At 36.9% G+C, this 17850-nt stretch overlaps 1 protein-coding gene across 1 annotated transcript in view; it reads right to left on the bottom strand.

The window, feature by feature from the left end:
* Positions 1 to 17850, bottom strand: part of spon1b (spondin 1b) — a 64094-nt gene that overhangs the window by 39591 nt on the left and 6653 nt on the right. Inside the window, exons 3-6 of the mRNA XM_084396725.1 lie at positions 16310 to 16443; positions 12029 to 12102; positions 11632 to 11748; positions 9810 to 9958 (exon numbers count right to left, since the gene is read on the bottom strand). Coding sequence (XP_084252851.1) covers positions 9810 to 9958; positions 11632 to 11748; positions 12029 to 12102; positions 16310 to 16443 — 474 coding nt within the window. The remainder of the gene's footprint in view (positions 1 to 9809; positions 9959 to 11631; positions 11749 to 12028; positions 12103 to 16309; positions 16444 to 17850) is intronic.

The following is a 17850-nucleotide window of genomic DNA, read 5'->3' as shown; positions in this document are numbered from 1 at the left end:
CTCTGAATCTCAATATGAGAAAGCTAGCCATTCTTTTACATTCTTTGGATGTTGGAATGAAGAGTCTAGCTCTTGTTCCTCTGGGGAATGAACATTGTGAAACACTGAATCCTGAAATGTCAGTCTTTTTTTTTATACATCTTTACTCCACTGCTATGGCTCACAGCATGCTAATTTCAACAACGTCATGGATAGAAAAGTGCTCTTGTCTTAAACTAATCGACAACATCGCATTCTTCAAGCATTCTTCTTTTTTTCATTCAACACTTGAATGTGATGATCGAGTACATTAACAACCCTGAAGCTTCGAATGGGACTATTTGAACCCTAAAACATATGGTTTGACTTTTAAAAAAGTATGTAGTAATAAAACATTCCTTTCTTGTGTTCCAGAAAGCTGAAAACTTTGGAATAGGAACTAAACTCTCAAATGATTTTCCCAAAATGATTTGCTTAATTTTTTTTTTTACAGCGTGGTAAGAGCTGGAGCCATGTTTTAGATGTCTATTTTCAATTCAAGTAGTCAAAGAGAGGCTTTAGGCTTTAAAGGGTTGTATGGTAGCGAAGATTCCTTTTAAAGTCTGTTGCCTCCGAGTCGTGAAAAAAATAAGAGCACATCCTGTAACATGTCAGATGTGAGTGCTTAGCGTTTGCTTTTCTCACTTGACAGACTTGGGAGACTTGGGGCTGAGTGGTTCGCAGCAATTTCCTCTGAAACGGAGATGTGGGGTTCAGATGAAAGTGAAAGAGGACATGGTGGGCGGCCCGGCCTCATCTCACGGGAAGAGGCCTGACAGGCTCTTAATGGATCACCCAACAACCAACTATTTGAGATATACTAAACTCAAAAAATCTGTCGAGGCATATAGGCTATTATACGGTTGCTTGAAAAAAATAAAAAATCTAAAAATAAATCAACAAGTTAAAACAGACCGCTAATATAAGTTTCTGCTGATGGATGTACATGTGTTTCATGTGAGAGGAGCTGTCCTATCATCTGTTAGTATGTAAATGTATTGCTGACATAACAGTTCCTCATATGTTGGTGTTTTGCAGTTCAGCATGGTAAGCGAAGGAGCTACGCCGCTGTCTGCATCATATAAATCTCCTGTCTGGGAACATTCTGACGTTACAATGATGGTCCAAAAAAACCTTGACAAAACAGTCACTCTTTGTAAACTTAGTTCGATGCGAGTGCCGTACGCTGTCATCACCTGGGTGTTGATATAACACAGGTGAGACCAAAACAACACACATTGCCTTCTGTCTTTAAACAGGCACTAATTCGGACAGGCACAAAACAATAATGAAAGCGCTGGGCAGGGACAATAAGGACTGCTCGATGGCCCAGGGCCAGTGTTAAGACGCTCGGGACAGTTGACAGAACTGTGCGTCATCGTCACAAAAGTTTATCATTTGCACATGTTTTTAAGCCTTGTCAATTTAAACATTCAAGCACAGGAAGTAGTGAAAGAGAACTTGTGTCTCAGATAGTGCGTGAATACTAAATTGACTATGCTTTCAAGTCTTCTTGCGCTTGAACAGACAAATTCAGACAAAAATCATGTCAACACACCCGTCTTGACGTGCAAACATAGTCGGTTATGTCTTAAGTGAGCGCAAACAGTCGAGAAGGACAACACATGCGAATCAGCATTAGTAGTGAACCTGTGCATTATGTCTTAAAGTGACAGCCTAATATTCCTGCTGCTGTCTGTGTTTTTAATGTTAATCAAAAAACAAAAGACAAAGAAAAAACTGCTCTTGACTGAATAACTAAGTTTAATAAGGATTAATCTTCAATACAGTGAAGATTATATGCAGTGTTATTTTACATTTGATTTATTACATTTCTGTACCTGGAAACAACAAAATATGCTTACAAAATCTTTAACATTTTGCACTGTTGAAAAGGAGGCGAAACCGTAATGCACTACCCTTGCCATTAGTTCACTTGACATGTCTATCGCTTCTCATTTTATTTGAAGGTTGGACTAAATTATCACCTGGTAATAATGAACTGGAGTCAGCGTCTCTATCTATATCACACAATCATCTTTCTTCCTCTCTCTTGTTCATTCTTTAATTTACACAGGAAATTAGCAAAGTCAAATTTCATCTATACATGCAGCCACCAGGAGCGGCTCAGGGGATAATCTTTTCCTGAGCCTTAGCAAGGTATCACATCGCTGTCAAAGAAAGCACAGCTCCATATCCATGTAATACACCCAATCAGCCCCGCTCCATTGACCTCTACATCCAGAGTGCGTCACTGTTAATTACATATCCAGAAACAACTCTATTAACACAAAATGCTCCAGAGGTCTCTAACTGGAAAATAAAAGAATAAGAATTATTTGTTCATATTCTGACAAAGCAGTCTCATACGAAGTCTCATACAGTATGAATCAGTTTACTCAATGAAAAAAAAAAAATGTTTTAATGAGTTATAGCTATAGTGTTAGGAGGTCTGATTAATTTTAGTGAATCAGATTCATTCTTTTGTGAATCTTTCCCCTCCAAAAATGATTCATAGATCCGAGTCCCCAAATATATATATATATATAAAAATATATATTAATTAAATAATTTAATTATTAAAAATAACAACTAAATCATTAAAATAAAACTTTATAATACCCAGATTTTAATTATTTAATGAATACATTGTTTATTTTATATACTGTAAATACATTTTATTAAAAAATACACACAAAGCCAAAGCAAATTAATGATGGCACTTATCCAAGCAACGCACAATAGTGCAGTTTAGTGTCTGACATAATCTGTGTTTTTAAACACATCAGTTGAATGAATGATTCAATGACTCACTCATGAAGACAGGCACTTGATTCGTTTCTGAAAGAATCAGCATGCTCAAAACTAAAACAGTTGGATTAATAAATCAATGACTCACTCATAAAGTGAAAAATCCTCTCCACTGATGCTTAGATTGCACAAACACTTGCTGAATTGTGTCCAATAACACTCCACTTGTGCATCAAATTTGAGGACTGCATAATTCATAAACATTTAAAATATGCCACTTCGCTGCTACTTGTGCAAATATAAAGAATCTTCCCCCAACACTGGTAGGTGTTTTCAGGGAGGTTGTTGGGAACGAGCTTTGGAGCTTCTCAGGATGAGAAGAGGAGCTTTGAAAACACCTGGGGGTGCTTGTGTTACACTCACTCACACTTGGAAGACTCAGTGCCAACCCTAAGCCACGACAAAGAGCTTTGTATGGTGATCTTAGGCTTTGAGTCCCTGCTATCGCAGCAAAGTCTATCCCAGATGTTTCACATTCCGTCATGATCCTAAGGATTACTGGAACACGTGACCTGGGCACCTTTGGACCGCAGTGCTTAGGTAGGGTGCCACACACACACACACACACACCAACTAGGAGGTGACAGAAGTTCTGTGCACAATAGAGGGTTCATTTTGTGCTTGCACAGCCAATGTCCCAACTTAAGGCTCCGAAACCCTCAGAATACTAGGGTTATAAAAACAACTGGTGTGTATCAATAGCCTACTTTATGAAAATAGCGCTTTGACGTCGAACATGCCAAAATCTGAAGGACGATTTGGAGAAATTGCAAACGATAGATAAACGTTCCAAGGAAGCTGTTGTTTGGCCCCACTATACTGTGAGGACTGGGTCCCTGGAGCTGTATGTGTTCGTTGAGACGCATTCGTTCCCATTAGCTACTACAAACCCAATTCTTCTTTCTCAGCTAGATGCAAAAAACAACACGACAAATTGTAGTGCTACTCCTCTAGCTGATTATTACGGTCTTCTCGAGCACTAAACACACATTAAAGCACTTTTACGCTGCTCACTGAGTGGCATATCTGCTACCAAAAAGCCCTGAAACAATTTGCACGACCTCCTCGTTCTTTTTTTTACATCAGTAATGCCTATTGGAACCACCGCCAGAAGAAGCATTAGCTTTGTTTTTCATACGCCAATGTCTCCGTGCAGCATCCAAAGCAAAGCTGACAGGCAACCTGAAACCTGCCAGTCGGCTGAAACAAGACAATTGTTCTCAGCTTAAGCACTGAAATATCTTTCTAAACAGTGCGACCGTCTGCAGGGACAGGTCGGGCTGGAACGGACAATGGGCCCAGCAAGCAGAAGTTTTAGGACGGTGTGGAAGAATCCGATGGATTCCATCCAAAGCCCCACAAGCTCAGCCTGCGGGAATTAGGCATTAGGAATGTTGTCATCGCAGCTTGAGATGGAGACAGGCACAAAACGGAGAGCCCAAGCTGACTCTTTACAGTCCCTTTGGTGCTTTTTACTCTAAAGTGGTCTTCTGATGGATCTGGCAGGACACATCCAAGAGAGAAAAGAGATGCTAAATCACAGAAAATCCAAGAGAGAAACGAGATGTTAAATCACAGAAATAAGCAAAAATGAGTCTGTCTACCCTAAATATAGCTTCCATGGGGACTGACTTCATTGTTAATTGCTAGTTTGAACACCGCAATGGTAGAAATTTGTTGTTTTGTTGATGACTTGCAGTGCTAATGAGTAACTCTGAGGGTTTCTGTGCTAGAAACTTATCTCAGGCTAACACAATGTGCATACGTTCAAAATTCTAAATTGCTGTCTTGAACACTTTCAAAAGAATGCAAATCAGTTGCAGTTCTTTTTTGTGGAACGCAATAAGAGAAAAATATAGCGTCTTTATTAAGAATTAGCATCAAATGAATTAATTAGCTGGAGCTGAATGGTGTAATTTTGTCAGTGTTAAAATGCTTTCTCCATTCCAGCTTAATATGCACAAACAACTATGATACATATGCAATAAAAATGAACGATACATAAATATATGCAATTAAACTTACATGCTCACACATTTACATACATACATTTGGGGTCAGTAAGATTTTGTTTTAAAAGAAATCAATACTTCTATTCACAGAGGATGTATTAACTGGAAATGTGACAGTAAAGGCATTTATTTAGAAATGATTTCTATTTCAAATAAATGCTGTTCTGTTAAACTTTCTATATTCATCATAGACTCCTATATATCATGATTTTCATAAAAATATTAAGCATCATATTTGTTTTCAACATTGATAATAATAATAAATATTTCTTTAGCAGCAAATCAACATATTAGAATAATCTGTAGGATCATGTGACACTGAAGACTGGAGCAATGATGCAGAAAATTCAGCTTTGCATCACAGGAATAAATTACATTTTAAAATATATTACAATAGAAAAAATATAATATTAGACAGCATCAGAGGCTTCATTCAAAAACATTTCATTTAAAAAATCCTACTGATCCAAAAACCTTTGAACGCTAGTATATATTATGATTAAAATCCACTTTGGTGACACTAGAGGCACATCATTTACACAAAATGTAAAGGTTTAAATTATGTTAAACTTCTCAGTGATCGATTCACAACTGAAATGCAGTGAGTTTTGGCAGCAGCACTGTATATCACATGGATATAGACCGAAGACAAGTTCAGACTAAAGATGCTTAGCAATTAACACAAGGAAAAAGGAACATCATGTTCAGTGGGTCAGCAAAAACTAAAATTCATAAAAATGCTGTAATGTTTAATTAGCACATACAGACCCTAATTAACTGAGATTGCTAAGAGGAACAAGCAAACACCCACCTAAAAAGCTCAATAAAGATTCTCAGGGCAAATTTAGCATGTAAATCGAGAGCACCCATACTGTTAGTACAAATGGAAATTTCACAGTTATATACATCGTAGTCCTCCAAAAGCATTAAGCATCCTGTCCTGCTTCATTCCAAAGCACATTTCATTCACTTTCCCATTTGCCTCACACTGTGCTTTTGATAGATTGTGGGATAAATATATCATCGCCGAGATGAGATGATAATAAGATTCATAATGACATAACAGCTAAGTTGGAACAACAAATGTTAAGAAATTGCCTCAGAACCTCCAGACTTACTGTGTTTGCTGATGTCTGAGATCTCGCATCGTGAAAAAAGCGTCTGACCTTCCTAGAGTCAGTTTTATGACACCTCTGTAATCATGACGCCTACCTCATTAACTAACTGAAGCATGTTATAATGCTATTCCAATTTTTTTTATTCCAAGTTAAAGGTGTCTGTGGAAATGTGGACCATAAGCTGAAGGTCAAAACTTACCAGGGGACTCTGGGAGAGACGAAAATTACATATTTTAATCATCATAAAAAATAAAAAAAAGAGGGGAAAAAGATGATTTGAATTCCACAGCCTGGCAATAAAAAAAAGACTAGAAAAGATTACATCTCTGTCCATGCACTAGCTATGGGAAAGAAAATTACAGCTTTCAAAAGACCTTTTGACTTTGTGGTACTGAAGTACCTGAAGTTTTAAAAGGTACAGCCATTGAGCAAACAGTCGTAAACAAGATAATAGTATAATTTATCACTAGAGCGATATGTCTGGCTTAATGCAAAGCTGTTTTGTTTTATCCTATTATAAGCGTTAGCTCGTTATAGTATTATTTTTCCCACATTTTAAGGTCAGGCTTTGAGATTTCAATAAAAAAAAAAAACTGAGAGAGTGTGCTAGTCCATACTTACAAAAGAAAGCTAGTGAGCTTCTCTGCAATGGTGTTGAATACGTATGTATTACTGTGCCAGTGTCGCAATTTTGAATTCAGAAGAGACTCAGCCGCAGCAACGTGATCTACGACTGAAATATTTATCCGCACGGCTCTTTTCTGCAGAGATTGTTCTGCGATTGCATTCCTGAAAGCAATGTGCCTAATGGTGAAATGATGTCTGCCAAAAATGACAGTAAATGACTGTGATGGTTTTTGTAAAAGGCTTTGATGACTGATTTTACAGTAGGATGTTCTCTACGAAAGCTGCAATGTTTCTGGAGGTTGCTTCCTTTAGGTGTATAGCAGGGAAGATTTACCTCTAAAAAAGTCTGAAATACCATATTATGCTAAAAGCTTTACAATTGTCAGAAGTATACTGCAATACAAATGTAACCATTTTAAAGGAACAGTGCATCCAAACATGAAAAATGTCTGAAATGCTCTTTTTGTTTCAATAAAAGTAAATGGTGACCAGTGGCTATCATGAAGTACCATAAAAGTATAATAAAAGAAGTTCATACGACTTTTTTTTGCAGCTTGACAGCCTTTTGCATGTATGGAAAAACAGCAGCATGAACATTGTGCTAATCATCTGAATTTCTCACAATTATTATTATTATGAATGATGACAGAATTTAAATGTTTTTTGAGTGAACTCTCTTTAAAGTCGAACAACATATTGCGCATTAAATCTTTTGAGATTTTCCAATGATTCGCAAATATTAACTAAAAGATGAAAAACGAAGTAAAAAACAGAGCTGCAAAGCATCTCAGTTCAATAGGCCCATGTGACAGATTCACCCTCACTAGGGTTGCAAAGCGTCCGCACCGTCTCAAAGATGAATGACATGTCAGGTAAAACCAACCAACAGTATCAGAATGGAGATCAAGCATGTGGAAAAAGCCCTGTAAGCACAAAAGAGCTGTAAAATAAATGGACAAGATAGAAGAAAACAAAATAAATTTTTTAAATATGACAGACACTCGACAGCTTCAAGGAAAAAAAAGTAGCTCTATTGGAAGGTGGCTTTGTGAACTGCACTTTTGTATTGTGTCTTTGTATTTTTCATTGCTGAACTCGTTTAAAGTACTTGTGAATTTTCTGGTTTGAGAACTGTGTAGACACGACTTTTCAATGTACTTGTTTGCAATGCCAAACAAAACAAACGTTGACAGCCCGAAAGTGCCTGTAGCACGTATAAATAAATATTCGTGGGTAAATTCGTCAACCACGTTCCAAGACAATCAACAAAAAACAAACACATGTGAAAAATGTAAAACGATAAGACATCTTATGACCTAATACTGAGAAGTGAATAATTTCTCTCATTTTTATATTGCTATGATGCAGAAGAGTATTTAGAAAAATACTTGATTTTGAAAAACATCATATATATTGTTTATGCACACATATGTTTACTTAGCTATCTAAATAGGGAGATTATATAGACTTCTATTGTTTTAATATGCACCTAATTAGGTAACCCTAATCCTAACAGGAAACTTTCTGCATTTTTACAATAAAAAATAAATAAAACAAACAAACAAACTGTATTTAATTTATTTTTATGCCATTTCTACAAATTATGTCCTCAAAAGGAGGTTTTGGGAGTTTTTGTCAGGTTTAGCTCACTCCTGAGTACAATTTTGCCCCCAAAATATGGTTGTATATAATATTTATTTATATAAAAATCTGTGTATAAATAAATAATAATAACATTTTAGTTTGTAATACTAATAATTTATTATATACCTTTATTTATAATTATTTTATCATATATACATACATACATACATACATATATACACATATATATACATACATATATATATATATACACACACAAACAAACATACATATATACTACTGGGCTAAGCTAATCCAACGCTTAATTAGAAATGAGTTTGTCCAAAACATAATGTCTGCCGTATTTGCATGTGTGTGAAGCAAAAAAAAAAAAAAAACTGTGTTCATCATTCTGACATCCATCATTCTGAGATGTGTCAAGATGTGCACTGCACATCCCAGTGCATTGTGTAAAAGACAAATGGGAACATGTGGGGTATGAACCGTTCCCCAGGCGACCTTTAAAATCCTCCTGAGGAAGCCCGTCGTGTTAACACTGAATTATACTGCACACACCTTCCTACAAAGCTGCTGAATGACCTTCCATCTCAGACTGCATGCAATTGTTAACGTGTCTTTCAAGAGGCGGAAATTAACATTACATTATAGCAATGTGAAGATTAGCTGATACTGACTAATGTGTTTAATTAAGATGCTAGGCAGAACCCTCCGTTAACTGATCAACCTTTGACATGTTATTTCCAACACCGTGAGTGAGTGTAAAACTTCAGAAACATAAAATGAGTGCCAAGCCACTTTTGATAGAGTGAAAGCAATAAGTCAGCTAATGGAATTTGATTTTGTGGGTGCTGACAAAACTTCAGATCAATTATTATAGATGAGAAAATTCAGCAAGGGCATTTTGATTCATCCCAGTGACTCAAATCTTTTGATTAAATTCACCAATAAGATTCATTACTTCTGTGGATTACATCATTAGTCTGAGACAAATGCCTTTTTGTCTATTATGAGTCACTGAATCACTGAGTCATTCATGACCAAAACAAGTCTTATTTTGCCTTATTAAACTTTGCATGTCATCAAATTTGTAAAAAAAAAAAAAAAAAGACAAAGAAATAGCTTTTAAACCCAATAAGTTCTTTCTCCACAAAAGGCAATACAATAGATTGAGTAGTGTTTCCTCCATTTTATCGACTAGGGTCGACTTTTATCAAGCAACCAAAGCACTCATGCACTCCACATTGGAGAGACTTCAGTGAACAAAAAATTGCAGTGTTAGTGGAAGTGAAAGAGAACGATTTGAAAGGTTAGCTCAAAAACACTGATTTACTTTAAAGATTCATTCAGATTCGACTCTTTTGGCTAGTTTGACAATGTTTAAAATAATCCTAAACAAACAGTGTCTTGAGAAAATGTAATGAACCTAATCCTGGCCAACAAAGAACTTTAAAAGTCAATCTCTGGTGGTTAAATGGTGAAGAAAATAAGCTGATAATCCCAAGAAAAAGACAAATCTTGGTCCGAAAATCGAGCAATTACTTCGACATTAGTTTTTAAATTAAAGTGAATCTGACCGATCCTGATATCTCAGCTTGTTGCACTCAGCCGGAAGGCCTACCTTTTGTCGAATCTCCTCCTCCATTTTGACGGGTGATCCATATTCAGCCACCTGCTTGACTCCTTCACTGGCGAAGCCTCCGTACTCCCACAACACGTAGCTTCTTGAGTGAGAAGCACCAATGAGAGCCGACCAATGATTAGCACGTCCTTTGGGGCAGAAATAACAGTGAACAAATAGCTGATCTTTCGAGCTGGAGATTTGTACAATGCTAAATAGCCTACCAGTTAATTGCTCTTTTGAAGTAACTTGTTCTCTAGCGTGTATCTTAACACATCTAAGCTTCTACACTTCTCTATCTTTAAAGAGCCCTGTTTCCACAGACCTATTAACTAGTGGCAGTGCGCTCTGTGACAACATCTGCCTGGCATCTCTTATCTCACAAAGTATCGCGGCCCAGGCAGTCGTCTCGCCTGCTTGCCAGACAGTAAATAACAGATTGGATCATTGCTGCCACACACATAGGTAGCAGAACCAGCTCTCCTGCTGACTGCTATATTAGCAAACCAGCCCTGAGAGCTAAAGCTGTGGGAAAGAGATATTGCTGCCCACCTCTGCCCACTCTTTCTGCAAAGCACTTTGCACTGTAAAATCAGTGTGGCATCAAAATTAGTAAACAACATTTTTTTGGGAATATAGATAAATTACTAATTTAACCTGTAATTAGTGTTGTCACGATACCAAAATTATTGTTTCGATACCGATACCAAGTCAAGAATTGCGATTTCGATACTTTTTCGATACTTTTCCTGAAAAGGGAGAAACACTATCAAATATCATTGCTGTGCTTTATTTTAAAACCGGGACAACATTCTAATCATATAACACACTAATAAATGAACATATGAACAGCAGATATATTAAACATAAAAAAAAAAATAAAAAAAAAATTTGAGCAATGACATTCAAGCTAAAAAAAGTCATAAATTTAGCAGCATTATCTCAGTTATCATAAGAAACATAAGAGTTACCAGTAATAACTTTATCTTGATTCTGAACTTTGAACAGCGATTATATTAAACAATGTTTAATATTGGTAACATATAATAAGCCTCATTGGTGATATATTTGACATATGGGGAGAGAGTTGTGGAAGGCCTATACTTCATGTTAAGCATAAATATATAGCAGCAAAGACAACGTCGTGTTGACGGCAAAATAGGCTACAGAATATTGAATGTTCTGTATTGAGAGGTGCAGTATTTGAAAATCAATCATATTTTTTAAAATCACATTTACATCTGCATATATGTCAAAACCTAGAGACTTTCAAAACATCAAAATGTAATTTATTAATATGTATTCGTGTCAAAATGACATAGAAACATCTTTTCCTATTCTATTTTGCCTGGAAACGCTTCGAACACGCTTGCATGTCGCGTGAAAAATAGGCATCGGTTCTATTTCTAGCATGCACACGATTTCCGTGCGGCTCGGGCACGCGTGTAACGCAGGCAGTGTGCTAGCTCTAACCTGTTAACATGGGAGCCGAAATAAAAACGGACACGCCACGCAGCTGAGACGCTCACGCCACGCATCCAGTGTGTCGCTGGCCTTACAAATCTGGAACGCGGTCATTCTTAGAAGTATCGATACTAATAAATTTAGGAATCGTGACGTTTTTAATTTCCGAGAATCGCGATACTTTTGAAGCATCGGTGCACCGTGCAACGCTACCTGTAATATTGTCAAATTCCATAATGCAATACAGGGTAAGGTGCCATGTTTTAATGTCAGTACCTGGCACAATGTACCTCACAACACTTAAAGGGCTAATAATGTTTTATGGTGATATAATATGTCACAAATGGCTTGTTCTTACTTGGGTAGTCTTTGGGATGCACTTTCTCAGACCAGTTTCCATAGAAAGTGATTCTATACTTGGCTGTTCCACAAGCACAGCATTCTTGAATGGGTTTTTCAGTAGTCTCAACTGGATCTGCAAAACCATTCAGAAGAAGATAGATATATTTAACTTTCGTGTCACAAAACAATGCACATGTGCATCTAACAACCATCTTATACACACTCAATACAAAAATAAAAAATGCACAAATTGACACGGCTTGCATAAACAACCATTTACAGTGCACAGTTTATTTAGATCATCAAAAACAGATGAAAGGGGGAAAAAGGTATGTTCACTGAGCATGTCAGGAGAAGAAAAAGCAGATTCTGTAGATGTAAAAATGTTATCATAGGGATGTGCATAAAATTACCTTTCTCGCACAGTCTTTTGGTAAGTGAGCCCTCATCTTGGAAGAGAATGATTCTTCGCTGCACAACACTGGCCCTGTAATGAAGACATTAAAATGTTCACCCAACTTTTGGTGCCTTTTATCTGTCTTGCAGACATAGTTCTGTGTGTTTTACATTTACTGTAGCACCATTATCGCATTCAAAACTGTATCGTAGTTGGAACAGGCGATGCATCTTTTAACAAAGGCTTCAGTGCATAATGCTACATTTGCATAATACAACTATCTGAGGGCATATTTCAATGATCTCAGTCAGCATGCTGAATGCTTTAAACAGTTCGGCTTTTAAAATGAAGCCATACAGAGACATCTACTGATGTCGATATGTTTAACAAGAGTCAGAGAAAAAGCAAATGTATTCAAGAGTACAGTCCATGTTCAGAAGGTGGGTGAAGGTACCCCTAAGACCTAACCACACTCGGCTTATATCGAAATAATCAATGGTGAGTTCTGGTACTGTCCCACTAGAGCCTATTGCCGTTGCTGTCAGTCAAGGACATGACATGTGGTAGAACTGTCCATAATGCTATGCCCTCCTGAGAATAATCCCACATGTTTTATGTGGGTGGTTTGCAAGAAAATGTGGTGCTGGCCTTATCAAAATGTGAAGATGTCTCCAATATGATGGATTCTGGGCTCATTTGGGCTTTTGCAAAGTGCTTTTTGAGAATTTGAGTAACATCCTTTTTGACAAAGAAATATTGTTTGAATGCGGTTCCGCTTCAAGGCTCTTTCACAGTAAAAGCGATGCGAAAGAAAATTAATTGCCAACCAATTTTGTTAGGTTAGTAGCAAAAATAAATAAAGTAAGTGGGATCAAATCATAAAATGTATTTGCAATACTGAAGTTAAATTAAATTATTATAGCTGAGTAGTGCCTTGTTTGACAAAGAAAATGTCAAATCCTTACAAAACAAATGATGTGAAAAAAGAAAAGTGAATCACCAACAAATGAGTTTTTTCTGGGGGGGGGGGAGGGGAGCTCAGCTAAAATAATCTTTTTCTATTGAATTATTATACAAAAATTTGTTAAAACTGACTTAAAACTGACAAATTTTTTATCTTAAAAAAGAAACATTAACTACAAAAAATATAAAAATGAAATTAAGTGTGTATAATAATAATAATAATAATAAAAGCTTTATTTTGTTTCGCTTCTGCTATTATAAAGAGACATCCACTCTTGCATTGCGTGATCGTGCATTTTGGGGACGGAGCAATTAAGAAAGCGATGGGTTTGTTTGGGTTGAATTCAAATATCAACCGTGTTCAACAGTGATTCTCAGAAATCGCTTACTGCACCTTTAAATGAATTAATAAATAAATAACACTATTTGTTTTAATTGTTTTTATTTATTTTAAAAGGTAATTGATAAAAAGGAACAAGATGTAAAAATGTTGTGCAAGAATGTTGATTGAGGAAGCAGATGTAGAAATACGTGCAAAATAGACACAAAACAATATTGATAGCAATAAATTATCTCATATAGAGAAAAAGTATGGGTGGTTGTAGAATATTTATGTGACAACTTGCTTATCACAGGCTATGCCTGTATTTAAAATGGTTCATGAACTACAAACATTTTAGTTAGAGGCATTTTCAGGATTCTACTCTAATATGGGGAAGTAAAAGTTTCAGTGCGTTTGCGACACCAAATACGAATATTCATGTTTGGTGTGAAAGAGTCTCAACAGTGGTCGACAAAGTGTGACTGCTCAAGACTTGATCCATTCTTCTCAAAACTTCTTAAGTAATAAACTCTGTTGTTTATTGGTATTGATCATCTCATTTGAACACCTGAACGTCATTTATCTCCAGAGTCCCAAAGCTTGTCAACAAAACCATCACAAATGCCGCATCTTATCTGCCTTCCACAGCTTGATGGCACCAAAGAATCAAAGGAAACAAAATCCAGATCAAAACTTCCTTCCAATCCCTGGTCTGTTTGACATTTCACTAGAAAAGTGCTGGAGGGATTCCAGAAGTAATTGCACTTTTATTTGATGTTCATTTGCCGCCGTTGCCAGTTGTGCTTCGAGCCTGAGATCTGGCATTCGGCCCGGTGCTACAAGGTGTGATGTCTCCACGGTTCTGACATGCCAAAGCAAAGTGACAGCAGATCCACCACACTGGCACAGCAGATGCTTCCCAGCAAATGTTTATAAGAAAAAAAAACAGACATCCCTGCCCTAATAAAACAGATGGATAAATTAAAAGCTACAATAATATTTCCTTGAGTTAGTAAAAGGACGCAAATGAGACCTTGGTAGGTGATGTGGGTTCTGAGTGAGGTGGAGGGAAGATTATTTGTAAGAAGTAAAAAAAAAAAGGCCAGAAGAAAGGACAGGGGGAGAGAGACAGGACAAAAGGGATGAATGAGTACGTGACAGAAAGAGGAGACCGAGATAACTGCCAGGAGGACGACAGCTCATAAATACTCCCACTGAGAAGGTTTTAATTGTCTCTACATCAATTTAATTTCACAATTGCTACACAAGCTGATTAAAGTTTGCCTTACTCAAGTAAAAACACATTTTGCGGCTCACTTAAGCAGTTGCATCACCTTTGCATGCATTATTTTAAATGGAAATCTTTTTTATCCACAAAGCACCTACAAACCAGTTGAAACCAGATTTTGAGGGTATTTAAAATAAGGTCTGCCAACTCACCTGTGCTAAAACTAAGGGTTTAAAGGGTTCGTTCCACCCCAATCTCATGGAAAAATGTAACTATATTATTGGATGGCGATTTTGTATGAATTCATACGATGTGATGAAAACGTAACATTTTTAGAAAAAGCAAGTATGATCCTGCTAAACATAACAGCGACTGATTGTATGAAAACCTACGAATGAGATTGTACAACTTCATACGAATCAGCCACCAATTCAACAAAACGTAATATAGTTACGAATTGCCTTGAGATTGTGTTGTAAGTTCACCCAAAAATGTAAAGTTATCAATTACTGACCCTCACGTCATTACAAACCCATAAGACTTTCATTCATCTTCGAAACACAAATGAAGATATTTTTCAGGAAACCTGAGTTATTTCTGTCCCTGCATTGAAAGTCCGTTCCACCGAAACTTTGAAAGTTCATAAAGACATTGTAAAAGTATCCTGAAGAGACACGATCACACGGCCGTAATTGCTTGACGTGCAAGAACAAACCTCACAGGTTCTTGCGAAACCTCAAACGTGCTTGAATGACAAGCGAGAACAACATTCATCGGTTCTTGCGAAACCTCAAACCTGCTTGCATGACATGCGAGAACAAAACTCTTTGAGTTCGAGTTTCCATTTACCATATTTGAAGCCCTTAAAGGGCTCATGTGATTGGCTCTGAAACTAATGTTTGATTGAGTGTCCATGACCTAATGGAAGGCTTTCTCCAGGTATTATAGACCTCACTGGTTCAGACCAGGTGTCAACAGGTCAGAGTGGCTTAGAGAGACTTCTATAAAGTCATAGCTGTTGGAAAGCTTTTTGAGGGTAGGCACCCATAATGTGAAAAATTGCATAAATGCACCATTAATGCATCGCACCATGTACAGCTAAAGCGAGAGAGAGACTTTCATATGTCTTTAATGTCACTTAAAGTTTTTTATGACCTCAAAAGGACTGGGTGAAAGAGAGATAAAAATACAAATATGGCATGAAAGCATGAGGGGGTGGAGTGGAAACACTGACACCACAACACTGACAGATCATTCATATTTTGTTTGGTTGAAGACCATGTGTGCTTGTGCGCTTGCTGTATGCAAAGGAAACTCAAGTGGGAGAAATGTTTTAAAAGTTCTTAATTTTCATAATCGACTTTGATCCGCAGCCTACAATAGATATTGGGAACTCTCAAGGGCGATACAATAACCGCCCAACATCAATCAATCATAATCACATCTTCGATCAATGGTCCTAAATGTATTTCTGTTTACTCAGCTTCAAATATGATCGAAAAAGACTTTGTTTTCCTTTTTCAATACTTTCCAAGAAAGTGACTGATAAAACACTGACTAAATGAGACAAGTGCTTAGAATCAGTATTGTTTTCCGGACACTAAACTCGGCATAAAGGCCCAGACTGTACCCTGTTTTCTCTGTTTTCCTTTTCCTTCAACGATATATCAATTCAGTACTACGGACGTTCATCTATCAGCCCAATTTAATGGATTCTCACTTATTTATTGCTATCCAAGCCCAGGATAATTGTAAAAATAAAAGACAAAAAATATATAACTCACTTGAGAGTGACACAGCCACTGCCAGAAGGTGGCGCTGTCCAGAACACCTGTACCCTTGTGCGTCTTCTGGGAATGCTCTCTGTGACAGCCGGAGGGCAGTTAGACATGAACTGCGTGTCACTTTCATCGATTAACTGTGGAACACAGAACAATGAAACAACACATGAGAATGAGTAAATCATTTGAATTTTAGGGGGAGCTACTCATTTGGCAGCTAAGGAAATAATTAAAAACAAAAACAGCAAGAGTCTGATTGATTTCGGGTTTTTTTAGACTAATGACGCAACAGTTTCCCAACAAGACAGCAGATTAGTACCGTAAATGAGCTCAGGGATGACTATAGGATCAAATTTCATCTGTGGGCCAAGATGACTAACTGTACATGACAGCTCTTTAAACATCTTTGAGTGCAGAAGACAAATATATAATTGATGGTTCTGTGCTACTTAAGAATAGAGCTCATGTTAACCCATGAGGCAACATTCTGAATGATAATGAGGCAACTTTTAAATTAGAAAAATGCACCACTGCAATCCATGCACATGATTTGGCTTTTCAAAATGTTGAATATATGCCCGATTATAACGCTCTTCTATGTCATTCGATCATAATTTGATTAATTACTTTTTCCATGATGACTAAAAATGTAATTTAAACATCCATTTTTAATCAAATTGTTTAATTATTTGCTTTCCCCAGGCAGTAATAGCGCAAAGTTAATTGCGGAAAGCAAATAGAGCTGAGTTTTGTGAAAAGAAGTGATATATTAAGCCTTATTTAAAAAGAAAATGGTGAATGGTTTTATGCAAAAAAAAATGACAGCAAATTTAAATACGTCTGGATAATTTAGATTTCGAGAGGTTAGTAAATAAGCACTGAAATACCATAAATAAAATAAAATAAAATAATAAAAAATAAGGAAGACTTCTTTCTCCCCTCTTCAATACCTGTCATATACATACTTTTGCAAATTTTTGTACCTATAAGTAAAAACACAGACGCAAAAGTCTTCCAGATCTATATTGCTCCTACTGTTTGTAAAATCACATTATCCAAGTGATGGAAAATTCCACTGGGGATGGAAAAGTACAATTTTGTTTGCATGTTTCAAAACGAAATCGCTGCCAAATGTCCATCGAAGAGTAAAATCCATGCTCGTGGTGCATTAAGTTCTTCCTCCCTCTTTCTCACTCCATCTCTCGTTCTCTCCATTTCCACTTCCCACTCTTTCACACACACTCTCATGCAAACCCCAAAGCTGCACACATTACCCTCTGGTTCTGCAAAGCAAAAGCTGCGATTTTTGGCATCTCAAGGAACCTTGACGCAACCATGTTCAGACTGAAAAACAAAACAGTGAACCGGAAACTTCTGAATTGATAGGGAAACTAGGCTAAACTTTGTAAAGACATGCTTTTGCTGTAGGACTGTGCAACAGCCGCTCTCCTAGTGTTTATTTTAAAAGAGGCCATGCGGGCCAAGCAGCCGGGTGCATTGTTTCCTGGGTAAAAAAAAGGGGCTTTAAGTGGCTGTCTCAGAAA

This window comes from Rutilus rutilus, assembly GCF_951802725.1.
Source record: "Rutilus rutilus genome assembly, chromosome: 23".
NCBI classification, from domain to species: Eukaryota; Metazoa; Chordata; class Actinopteri; order Cypriniformes; family Leuciscidae; genus Rutilus; species Rutilus rutilus.
The sequence above is the reverse complement of the archived record's forward strand: the minus strand, read 5'-3'. Positions and strand labels throughout refer to the sequence as shown.